Source organism: Musca autumnalis, unplaced genomic scaffold, assembly GCF_047663935.1.
Source record: "Musca autumnalis isolate F117 unplaced genomic scaffold, ASM4766393v1 scaffold_2, whole genome shotgun sequence".
NCBI lineage: Eukaryota > Metazoa > Arthropoda > Insecta > Diptera > Muscidae > Musca > Musca autumnalis.
The window spans coordinates 95,404,222-95,418,064 of record NW_027411755.1 but is presented as its reverse complement, the minus strand read 5'-3'; the positions used below and the strand labels follow the sequence as shown (position 1 = coordinate 95,418,064).

The following is a 13,843-nucleotide window of genomic DNA, read 5'->3' as shown; positions in this document are numbered from 1 at the left end:
GAAATACAGAAGGCGCTGTGGGATCCACAACTTCGGCTTCTGCACAGCGAAAAACTTACACAACAGCGACTGTATCCACATTGGGCGGCTGTAAACAGCGTCTGACCCGAATCGAGCGGCTGAACACAGAAGGAAAACTATAAACCCTTCAGAAGGCAACGGGAAACCACTGAAGTACTCTTCCTTGAAAATCATACATTATGAAGCCTACAATACATAACACACGGCCCTCAGTCTCCGGCCAAACGAGGGTGCTAAGAATCCCCGGAGGTAAAACCAAACATAACCTAAAAATCGGAACCTGGAATGTAAGGAGTCTTTTTGAAATCGGAAAGCTTAATAACACCATAAGTGAGATGTAAAGGCTCAATATAGATATACTTGGAATAAGTGAAACATGGTGGGAAGAATGTGGAGATTTCAAGTCACAAAATACTCATGTAGTATACCACTCAGGGAATTTAGATGGACATCACCGAAAAGGCGTTGCAGTAATTATGAAAGACGGTATAGCTGCATGTGTTGCTGGATATGTTCCGATGTCAGACAGAGCTATGCTTGTTAAAATTGATGCTAGCCCACTTAATATAAATATTATACAAGTTTATGCCCCAACAAGTGATTCAAGTTCGGAGGAAATTGAGCAATTCTACCAAGAACTAGAACAGCTATTAAAAATGACAAAACCGCACGAAATAACCATAATACAAGGTGATTTCAATGCAAAAGTCGGAAATGATGAAATACGTGGCATTACAGGAAGATATGGACTGGGAACAAGAAACGATAGAGGGGACAGACTAGTGGAATTCTGCCAAGCACACAAAATGACAGTAACAAATACCCTTTTTCACCTACATCCAAGAAGGCTATATACTTGGAAATCTCCAAGAGACAATAAGGACAACATTATACGGAATCAAATCGATTATATAATAATAAACAGCCGATATTGCACAAGTGTAACAAAATGCTCGACGTTCCCAGGAGCAGACGTTCCGTCTGACCACAACCTATTGTTGGCCAATTTAAAAATTAAAATCTCTGCCGTCCGAAAGACGAGAAAAAATCGAAGGCCAAAAATTAACGTAGAAAAACTTAAAGACCCCTTAATAAAAAGAGATATAAAAGAGCGGGTAAATTCCACGCTGCAGAACATCGATAGAGGCGACCTTGAAAATATTTGGAACAATATAAAATGCAAAATTAATTCAATTACAAGAAATAATTTAGGAAATCAACCCCAACAAAAACAAGAAGAATGGATTACTGACGAAATTAGGGAGCTTCGCTTAGAACGTAGTAAATATCGAAACACTAATTTTGAAAGATACTGGGAAATTAATAAGGAAATTCGCAATGCAACCAGAACAGCAAAAAATGCAATCTTACAACAGAAATGCCAAGAGATTGAAATGCTACAAAACATGCACGATGACTTTAACTTACACAAAAAGTTAAAAGAAGCTGCTGGAATACACAGGAATTCATCATCAGGAGTATTATTAGATGAAAATAATGAAGCTGCATTTGAAATATCCGACAGAAAACGAATTTGGAAAGATTACGTCACTAGGATGTTTACAGATGACGAGAGGTCAACATATGATTTTAATCAACCCGCTCTGACCGGAACTCATATAGAAAAGAACGAGGTCGAATACGCAATTGCTTCACTTAAAGATAGAAAAGCAGTTGGTCCCGACGAAATTCCCTCAGAAATTTTAAAGTTAATAGATGGAGAAAACATAGACATGTTAGTCACACTTTTTAACCACATATATGACAGTGGTCAATATCCACAAGACTGGCTAAAATCGATTTTCATAACCATACCAAAGAAAAAGAATGCAAAGAAGTGCGATGAATATAGGCTTATAAGTTTAATGAACCACACCCTAAAAATCTTCCTGAAAATTATCCATAGAAGAATTTATGCAAAATGCGAACTTCATATGGGCAAGTCACAATTTGGTTTCAAAGAAGGAATGGGTACCAGAGAAGCGCTACTAAGCATACATTCGCTGATCCAAAACTGTCGTGAAGTGCAAAAAGACGTTTTTATATGTTTCATAGATTATGCGAAAGCTTTCGATACTGTCCAGCACCACAAGTTAATCGATATACTACTATCAATTGGGATAGATGGGAAAGAAATTCAATGTATAAAAAATCTATACTGGAACCAAAATGCATGCATTGATGTTAACGGCGAACTCACCGACGAAATCGCAATATCAATGGGCGTCAGGCAGGGCTGTATATTATCGCCTCTTTTATTCAATATTTACTCCCAAAAAATATTCACGGAGGCCTTGCAAAATGAGAAAATGGGAATACGAACAAATGGTGTTCTTATAAATAACATACGATATGCAGACGATACGACAATTCTAGCAAGCAGTCTAAATGGCCTACAAAAAGCAATAGACAAACTTACAACGGTAAGCGAATTATATGGGCTTAAAATTAACATCACAAAAACAAAATACATGATTATCAGTAGAAAGAACACATATAATAACACATCGCTGACAATCCATAACACAGAAATTGGAAAAGTAACTACCTTCAAATATTTGGGAGTATTGATAAATGACAAATGGGACATATCACATGAAATTCGATGTCGAATAGAGATGGCCAGAGGAGCATTTTATAAATACAATAAATTACTAACAAGTCATGATATCGGGCTTCAAACAAAAGTTAGATTTGTGAAATGTTACGTATGGTCTGTACTACTATATGCAGCCGAGACATGGACAATTAAAGCCAAAGATGAAAAAAAACTAGAGGCATTTGAACTATGGATCTATAGAAGAATCTTAAAAATACCCTGGACCGATCGAGTAACTAACAATGAAGTTTTAAGAAGAATGTACGTGGATCGACAATTGATTAAAACGATAAAAAATAGGAAAATCTCATATTTCGGCCACATAATGAGAAATGATAAATACCGACTTATCCAAACAATTCTCAAAGGGAAAATTGAAGGAAGACCCAGTAGAGGAAGAAGAGAAATCTCCTGGCTTAAAAATATTCAAGATTGGACTGGCTACGATGACGAAAGGAACTTGTTTAGGGCGGCCAAAAATAGAGAACTGCCGACAATATAAACAACAAAAATATATATAAGAAAATATTTATATATTCTGAAATGTAATATAATTATTGTAAAACGATTTAATGTATGATCGCTTATATCCGAACAACGGATGGGCAAATAAAAGAAGAAGAAAACACATATTTTGGAAGAAAAATTCAGATTTTGGAATGTTGCATGAATGATTTGCTACAACCCTATCAAGCACACAGGTTCATCAATAGTAAAAAAAAAAACACATTTTCGAGTGTCATTTAAATATGTAGAGGAAAACTCCCCATTTTGAGTTTATTTCAAAGAAAAATTCAATAGTACATATTCAGTTATTTTAATGATTATTGACGGATTTGTAATATCCATGTTAACAAAAATAAAAATATTAATTTATAAATCCATGTTACATATAGATGATTTTAATGCAAATGTAATTCGGCACTTTCGACGACTAACTCAACCGAAGAAAGAATTCAAATCATATTTTTATAGCTGATAAACAGCTCCTGCCCTGCTATTATGTCTGTTTACTAACGCAATGATCGATCGAATATTCAATGATTTTTAAATTTACTTATAATAATATTTTTTGTAGACAATTTGTAACAAATGTACTAGGTACAATATACATATATGTTGGGGTACAGGAATGGATTCCTTATCCAAATTAATACATGAATTGCTTATTAACTCCCCCGAAAATATCTGACTAAACAAAATTGGTAATGCGCAAATTAAAAGATTCCATTTTCTGATGATTGTTTTTGTACTTCACGTTGGAATATGTACTCCGCCACTAGTTCAGCTTCTTGTCGTTGATTTTTATCAAGTTTTGGTTTCATAAATACTCGATAGCTAACAGATAGAATCAATGTAGAAAATATACCGATAGCCATCATGCCAGTGGAAGATGTGGAAAATTGTTTTAAGTTGTTAATGATACTCATCTGAAAGTAAAAAAAATAAAGAAAGCAAAATCAATAATTTACATTTGTGTAGGCAAAACATTTTAAAATGAGGTGCTGGTAGTTCACACTAACTTTGTTGTTATTTCTTGATCACTGGATGTACTACTATTATTATTATTATTAATTCCTTCCTCCTTTTTCCACTTTAAAATTAATGGCTTCCAAATATAAACACCTCCTAGAAAACCAATGGCAGTCACTACCATTAATTGTTGGGTTGTAATGCCTCGAGGACGACGAATTTGCATGTTAAAGTTATTTTAGTTTGGTGTTAAATAACAACATGAATTCGAAATGTAAATCGGAACATATGTTCACAAAACATACACGTATGAACACAACGGTAACGCTGGCGTTCGTCGATTATTAGCAATATGTACATATGTACAACAAAGAAACCGAATAAACGTTTGGATGTTGTTTCATGTTTTCCATTGAAGACCAACATTTTCAATTATATTGAAATTCATGCTGAAACACACATCAATACATGTTGCTATCATGTTTGCCATATTTTTATTACCGCGTACGTAACGCAAAGCAGTTATTCTTTTTTCAGCTTAAGGGGTGTTTACACTATCTATGAATGTCATATGATATGTCAAATTTGCTACTTGTGAATGTTGTACACGCAGTGTGACCACTATGAAAATTTTCATATATCAAAATGATGTGGCAAGTCATATGTACATTTTTCATTTAGGGAGCGCTCTATTCGGCCATGTATGTATTTTCGTATGCCGTTGAGAAATTAATTGTTAGAAGAAAACAATTTTACCAAAAAATGAAGAAAATAGGTAAAGAAAACGAAAGTGTGAATGCGATTAAAATTTTTAGCAATATAAATTGTGTTATTTGCGTGATTTATATTTTGTGGTCATATGAAATTGTATGCTAGTGTGAACGCAAAAACTAAAAGTGGTATGGACTTTGACAAACATAAAGGATGTCGAATGGATAAAATAAGTGACAGCTCATATGACATAGATAGATAGTGTAAACACCCCTTTAAAGTCTATGACACAATCGTAGTAACTCAAAATGTCCTATTTTTCAGTAGAGACAAAAAACTGTTGATACATTACTAACTACTCTGAAGACATGAAGAGTAAAGTAACGGTATTTTTGACGAAAAAGTAGATAAAATAATGTGAGATTTTTACAGTGGGTGGAGTCTATCATTATTAGACATCGGATTTTAGCATGTTTTTTTATTTCTTATCCGATTGGACTCAAATTTTGGATCTAGGCGTTTTGAGGGTCAATTTTTCGATATTTGGGGTCATATCAAAAATATGCAAAATATATGGAAAAAATATGCAAAAAATATGCAAAATATATGCAAAAAATATGCTAAATATGCTAGTGTTTTTCTTGACAAAAATCGTCAATTAAATTTGGAAAATCATCAAAACAGCTATCTAAATTAAGTTTTTTGAGGCCTAACATAGTTTTTTGCAGATTATTATGTTATTGAGACTCTCCAGATATTCCGCAACAGCAATAAATCTAGACTAAGAAGACTTTAATCAGTTCTCACAATGTGAGAAAATGTCAAATAACCCAGCATTCCCATTACAACCATGGTAGAACAAGAAAAGGTAGCAGCAATACCCAGCTGACTGAACTGGGCTATAGTGTTAGTGTCAAATTCCATACGACATTTTATATATTTATTTCTATGTTCTATGTATAATAGGGATATATATTTTTTGAAGAAAAAAATTATTCATCCGAAATAAAAACAATTTCCCATAAAGACTCCTTCATATCAATGACATGTAACCTCCTCCAGGTCCGAACGACATGTCGCACACTAAAACACCACTTATAGAGGCGGTACAATATTTGTTAATATGTGTGGTATTTTATTAAACTTGAAAATAATAAAGCCCTAATAAACATGTGCTTTTTGTTTTCAAAAACAAAAGATTGAAACAGCTTCTCTTTTTTCAATGAATTACGAGCGACCCCAAACATTTTGGCAAGAATTCTACTTCCTGCGTGATATTGTGTATTTAGTGGAATGATACGGAAACATTCAAACTGAAAATCTAACCAGTTTTCATTCATGTTTTTCAAAATATTCAATCAAATGTGAAAAATTATTAGTTTTTTTAAATTCCAATAATTTATAGACATTTCCTTATTTTGTTTACATTTATATTTGACACTAACGTTCCAAACAAAAACAAATTCCTTTGTGGTTGTTGTTCGAGTTGTATTTGTTGTAGTATTAACTTTACCTTGTATTTGTTCTACCATGCATTACAACATAATTTGCTTCCTATACAAATGTAGATAGATAATGGAAAAATTTTTAAAACTCAATCAGAAATGTCAGAATCAACATGTCCAAATATGATGATAGTTTTGTTTAGGTAAAAGAGCAATTTTTTCTAGTTTTTGGAAAAAGGGTTCGTTTTTTAGCGCAAAATGGAAATTACCATTTACGATTCCAGCTTCTGGAATATAACTATAATTAGAAGAATACGTTTTGAATATCCACATATTAGATTTGAATATATTTTACAGTGTTTAGTCCTATATTTGTGGTCAAAAAGCTTCTTTGGAAAAATGGTCTAACTGCCGCTTTAATATAGATGACATGGTTTTAGTTTAATACACTAAAAATACATAATTTTATATGTATATTGTAAGCATACAACCGCTTAATGCAGAATTGGGAAATGTTCACTCCTCGGCGAAAAGTAATGCATTATTTTTAGATTCACTTTTGGCAGTTTTGTTGAGATGTGTTTTATTTTATTGTTGTTAAATAATTTCAGCTTAATCTCGGGTTTTGTTGTTTTCTAATTTTTAAAAACAACAAGTTTTATTCAAAGTGGGATGTAGTTAAAATTGATGCGAAGAACACCAATTGATTAGTGCAAAATGACATCACTCAGAAAAACCACACAATAGCGTGGTAGTGGTAAAATAAGTCAAACCCTTGGAATTATCTTTAACATGGCAAAACCACTCACATATTTCTGCTAGAAAAGCATTTGGAATGCTAAAAAAAATATATTTCTTTCATTCCTGCTACAGGAAAACAATTTTGATAACACAGCCGAAAAGAAAATATACAATTAATTAACTTATACCTGACCTTGTACTCGAAAATTTGAACTAATTATTACAAATGTTTCGAATTTGGACAGTTGTTTAATGGAGGAGTTGCTGTAAAAATTGTTTCAGCAACATTTAGAAAAAATTATCGAGTACAAGGATATAACACCTTTTAGAACATATTAGTCTTGTTGTCTAGGATATAAATAAATATATTAAGAAAAATATTCTCCGCAATATTGTCACTAAAGTTGCCAAAGGCACTATACACCTAAAAGGCAAAGATTTCAAGGAATCTTAATTTTCAAAAAAAAAAAAAAAATGAAATGTCACACCTGTCCTGTGTTTTGCTTACATCCTAATGTATACTTTGAAAACGTCATATTTCTAGCTCTACTTTCCTACCTCAGACCACATGTAATACTGTATAGGACAGTGGTCAGAGTCCCATTCTGACCTATGGTTGTCTCGTTTGGTGGCACGCCCTAGGCAATAATTCCAATCTGTCCAAATTAGCTACTGTGCAAAGAGCTGCGTCAGTACTCGTTACTGGAGCAGCAAGAATCACCCCTCAGGCCGCATTGAATGCCATACTGAATGTCCAACCTATGGACATTCTTGTACAGTATCGAGCTTCACGATCTGCCCTGAGGCTTAAAGAGCTAAATCTGTGGCGTGGTTCACATCTTGGACATGCTAGTGTTCTACAGCGGATATGTAGCCAGATTGGACTAAGAGCCAGGGGAGATGAGACTGACTACATCTCATCAAGCCTGGACTTTGACACAGCTGAAGTATTAATCCCCGACAGGAGTGAGTGGGCATGAGGCATACCACTTCCCGATAGTCTGTCGATCTTCACCGATGGGTCGAAGATGGAGGAAGGCACGGGATCTGGTGTGTTTTGCGAAGAATTAGACATCAGGAGCTCATATAAGCTTAATGACAATTGTAGTGTTTTTCAGGCAAAAGTTTATGCGGTTTTGAAAGCCTTGGAATTAATAGTGGGAATGACGGACGGAGTGGGAATGACGGCAGTCACTGTCTATGTGGACAGTCAGGCTGCTCTAAAAGCGTTAGGGTCATACAATATTAAATCCAAATGAACTATCAAAGATGCAGGTCTCTCTTAAAAACATGTAACATAGTTGTTAAGTTTTGTTGGGTTCCAGGGCATTGCAATGTTGAGGGAAATGAGATGAATTGGCTAGAAGGGGATCCCAATCCTCGGACCTCACGGTAGAGGATAGTGTCAAGCCACCTCTCTGCTTCTTCCTCAACAAACTCAGTAAGCTCTACGCTGAGAAAACCGTTAAAGTTTGGCAAGATGTGCCTGGATGTAAGGTATCTAAGTCAATCTGGCCGGTTATCTCATGGCGTAGAACTTCGTCCCTCCTCTCGCTGTGCAAATCAGAAATCAGAACCGTTGTGGGGGTAATAACCGGTCACTGCGGAATAAGATCCATGACTTGCAAGTGGGATGGCAATAACATTGAGTACTGTAGGTTATGTGAGGATGAGGAGGAAAATTCGGAGGGAAATATTCATGATTGCACTGTATATGTTTTTATATGTTATATGTTTTTAGTAAAATATGAAAGATTTTATGTAATATTCAATATTGTCTTAGTCTTAATTTCTAGCTCATTTGTTATTCTGTCAGACAATTCGGCCGAGCAGAAACTATCAACATATTTGGATACGTTCATTTTGACATTTCTGATTGAGTTTTTGAACAAATTTGTATTAGAAAGCAACTTATGTTGTAATAAGAAGGCTGGGTTATAGGAAATTTTCTAAGTCTTTTAGTCCAGATTTATTGTTGTGGCGGAATAATAATTAATAACATAATAATCTGCTAAGAAATCGACGTTTAACGACAATAAACTTAATTTAGAACACTTTTTGATGATTTTCCAAATTTAATTTGAAGATTTTCGTCAAAAAAATTAGTTGCATATTTTGCATATTTTTTGAATATTTTGCATATTTCTGCATATTTTGTGCATATGCAAAATATGCAAAAAATAAAAAATATGAGCCTGTCATTGCATTCAGTTTTCTTCAAAACGAATTTTGGTCCAATCAGAATTTTCGTATCTTTATTAATAAAAAATATGCAAATATGCAAAATCCGATGTCTAATCATTATGTATCTTTTTTTCATAAAAAGTAAAAAAATTTCAAAACTTTTATTGAACAGGTGCGATATGTATGCAGGATGACATTCTCGCTTATTTTGGGAACAAATTTCCTTTAACGGCGGGACCTGGCTTAAAAAACACCATTAAACAAAAGTCTTTAAATGACAAACTAGGCTACGAATTAACATTTCTGTTGCCTTAAATTTACACTCAAATGGGGTTTATGGCCTTCTCCTGAACATTGAGCGCCCTAACTCGGAAACTATTAATTTCCTGGACTAAAGTTATATATTGTTGATAAAAATTTGGAGTTTCCACGTAAGTTGTAGCCAAATGAAATAATAATAATAATTCAAATGAATTCACGCTGCTTATGTGCATTAGTCTAAAACATCAAGGCGATCGCGGCAGAAATGGAACCAAAAAAAGCTAAAATGCAGCATATTGTGCCGAAAGCGAGTAATTCATATTTTTTATAAAATATTTTGTAATTTAACTAAAATCAAAGTCATCGGGTATGTTCTGAGACACACTTCACCTCACACTTCACTATCGGTCTATCGTGTACTCTTCTTTAAATACCCTAATAAATCTTAGCCCCAAGAAATTCGCAAAAAAGGAGTAAATGGGGTGAACAAAATACTTTAGGCGTGAAGTGATAAGTAAAGTGTGTCTCAAAACATAACCGTATGTATATTTAACTACAATGATAAGGATTTATTTGTCCTTGGGGCATAATTATATGTCTTCATTTACTATTAAATGGATTTGAAAACGCAAAATAAACCAATTTGTAGGCATTAAAGATAAAATGTGTACAATATGTCCGTGGATTTTAAAGCTTGATTTTTTATTGTTTGTTTGCTTGTTAAAGCGTTGATAATGTCAATACATAGCAGGTTCGTATAAATTGTTGTGTTCAATTAATTAAATTTTTAATTTTTATTTATTTTTTGTAATTATATATTTTTTTTTTGTGATATAAAATTAAATTCTGCCTATCTTATCATTTATATACTTTACTAGCGGACCCGGCGAACTTCGTCTCGCTATTAAGGAATAAAATTTCATAAAAAAACTCAATTTTCGATTTTTCCAATTTTCCGACTTTTCCAGAGAGATTTTCCAAAATTTTCTTCCGTAAAGACCTTCTCCTCGAAAATACGAATAACTGACAAAAAATTTTACAGAAATCGGCCTAGCCGTTCTCATTTTATGAATTACTATACATTTTTTACACCATTTTTATATATATAGATTATATTAGTTTAAAGTTTTCGGAGTAGTAACTTTATTGTTGTATTTGGAACCGTTTGGTCCTGTGGGCCAGGTGCTGTGTTTTTAATACAAAGGAAGGTCCTCCTTGAAATTAAAGCTTTGTTCCTATACTTTTTTAATAGTAGAAGTAGCAAAAGAGAGAAGTTCTCTTTTCTCTCCGAAAACTGTTAAAGTTGCTCTCACGTAAAAAGTTTTGTATAAAAGTAAAGAAACGGAAAAATAGTAGATCTGGCAGCAATGTCAAAAAAACATGGCTGCTTAAAAAAATAACAAACAAAATGAATTTCACGGTTTTTTATTTTATTTCCCTGATTTAAATTTTTATGATTTTATTTTATATCTTTTTATTCTGCTTTGACAAAGCGCGTAGTTTTCTTTTTTCAATTTGCCTTAATCTATATATATAAAATAGAAAAATGTTTGTTTATTTGTTTGTTTGAAGTTTATGGACTCAAAAACCACTGAACCGAGCTTCCTGGAATTTTTAGGGTATATCATTACATGGCCTGAATGTAACATAGGCTATAAAAAGTTTTAAAATTCCGCCCCGATCCGGAGATATAGCATCAGAATCGGAGGTACCTCCAAAAATTTCGACTTTGTATGCAAATATCTGTAGAACGGTTACGGATACAGACTCCAAATTTGGTATGTGTGACGGAATTTGGACTACAAATAAATGTGCCAAAATATATCGAAATCGGTTCAGATTTGGATATAGCTCCCATATATATTTTTGTCCGATTTCGTGTTTTTGATGCACCAAGCACGCTATATATGCCCGATTTAAATGAAATTTGGAATGTGTGACGGTATTTGGACTAAAAAACAGTGTGCTAAAATATATTGAAATCGGTTCAGATTTGGATATAGCTCGAATATATATATTCGGCTGATTTCATGTACCACACACGCTATGTGTACCCGATTTTAATGAAATTTGGAAGAAAATTGGCCTACAAACAAATGTGTCAAACTATATTATACTTTAGTCGGGATAGCGAAGCGCACCGGGTTCAGCTAGTTTTCAAATAAATGTCAAATCAGCAGTTTGACAGATTTTCCACTTTTTACACAACAAAATTTGTCGAGCAGAAAGTAGTAAAAGAGAAAGCCATTTGGCTCTCTCTCTCTCCTCTCTCACCCTCTTACAAATTGCTTCCAGTTTTACTACTTTTTGGGGTTAAGAAACGCTTTCCGAGTTAAAAATGGTAAAACTGGTAAAACTTGAAGAAATTGAAACGTAAAGGAACAAAGCTTAAATGATTACTTTCAACTTTCTATGTTAATACCAACGCCATAGATCTGATCGTAAAATTTAACCTATTACAAAAGAGGACTTATAGTAATGGTAAGAGTATTTTTTATTGCATTTACAATATAATCACGAATTCGAGTGGGTTACTGCTATATCCATGGGTTTCATTATTTCTGTTTTGGAATTGAGGCTAAATAATTTACAAATACATAAAGCAACAAAGAAATTCATGATACAAAAAAATGTTTATGAAACAATGTATAGAAACATTACCCTTAAGAGAAACAATGCAGGTTGCTGTTTGTTAAAAATCGCAAACAAGAAAAAAATTTCAAGTAATGTATCGGAAACGAAATTTATGGGCTCAAGGATATCTTCCGGCGTAATTCCTTGTACATAGGATTGGAAATAACGTCTAAATGTCGTATAAAAATTTCAAATCTGTTGCATATAACATCTTGTTATGTAACGAAATCATAACATTACAGTCATGTTATCTAATGGGTACTTTACACGATATGTTTTTTACATATGAGTTGTCACTTAGCATATACATTTTGTATGGGAGAAGTGACAACTCATATGTAAAAAACATATCGTGTAAAGTACCCATAACACTATGTCAATATAAATAGGTCTGTTCCATAACTTCGCAAGTAAAAAGTACTTGCAAGTACTTCTCAACTCAATCCCAATTTACATTAGGCGAATTTACTTGCGGCAATTGTCAGTTTGATGGAGAGAGAGGTGAGGTATATGGTAACCCTTTGCCTCTCAACACCCTCTCTCACCCACAAACTGACAATTGCCGCAAGTAAAATGGCATAATGTAAATTGGGACTCACTTTTACTGAAGAAGTTTGTTATCGTACGGCATTTTGTAAAAGTTTGAACAATTTTTGGATTATCGAACAGACCTAATGTCCCATCTTAGTATATTTATGTATATGCAAATTATCTAAAATTGTTCGAATCCAATTATACTGAAAAACACTTGTTCCTTTACTTTTACAAATGGTAAAAGTCTCATATAAATTGTATGCTTTTTGAAGTAAGGGAACACTTTCCTATATAGAAACAGAGCTACCGTAAGCGTTTCATGCTGTTTGATCAACTTTTCATAAAAATCTATTTTCAGCTCCCAACGGCTGGTCACTGGACTGAGTTTTACTTTATTTTTATATGCTTGCGTAAATCATCATCGAGCAAAAAGAGGTAAATCTGGAAGTATCTGGAACAGAGCTACCGTAAACATCAAATAATCAACCACCACTCTTATACCATGTATTTCTTTCAAAACCTCCAAAAAATAAACCCTCCGATTGTTCTTACTTGTGGTGTATTTAGTACACAGACTACTGTAAAGTCGACGCATTTTGTTCGATTGATAACAGTATTGCTTAGTAGGAATTGTTCAAATCAATTCTTAAATTATCAACAATGTTTTCCAAATTATAAGTGGTCGATTATGGATAGCAACCCAACTCCAGTTACATTGCCGACAACAAATTTAATAATAGAAATTTCCATTTCCGTATTGAAATTCACAATTTTTTACAATTAAGGGGTCGATTAAGCATTGCCACTAAACTTGAGTTGCGTTGTCAACTGTCAGCACAACTGAGATGAAATGTTGTATTATTGATGTCAACCCAACTGGGTTGTCGATAAATGTGTTATCGATCAGTATTTTTTTCAAACTTGTGAACTCTATGTTAAGCCAAAAGGCACAATTCGCCAAAAAAAAGCTATTTTAATATGATAAGTTCAGTGGAATTATTTTTGATGATGAAGAAAATGTACAGGACATGACATCTATTAGAAGAAATTTGAGGGACAAGTCGAATCCATTGGAATTGCCATCTGCACTGTAAAGTGGGGTACACACGATCAGTTTTGACTGTCAGTTTTGCTCAAATAATCGGCTGCTTGCCAATGTGGCCGTTCACAAAATATTTTGTGGTTGCTGGACAGTTTGACTGTTATCGATATTTGCGAAAAATCGACAGTCAAAACTGAT

General features: G+C 33.6%; 1 protein-coding gene across 4 annotated transcripts in view; it reads right to left on the bottom strand.

Moving 5' to 3' along the window:
- Positions 1-3,357: 3,357 nt before the first annotated feature.
- cup overlaps positions 3,358-13,843 on the bottom strand; it is a 35,519-nt gene continuing 25,033 nt past the window's right edge. For all 4 annotated transcript variants that reach the window (XM_073968538.1, XM_073968539.1, XM_073968541.1 and 1 more), the window contains one exon: positions 3,358-4,050. In XM_073968538.1, the coding sequence (XP_073824639.1) occupies positions 4,037-4,050 (14 nt within the window). In that variant the 3' untranslated portion in view covers positions 3,358-4,036. The remainder of the gene's footprint in view (positions 4,051-13,843) is intronic.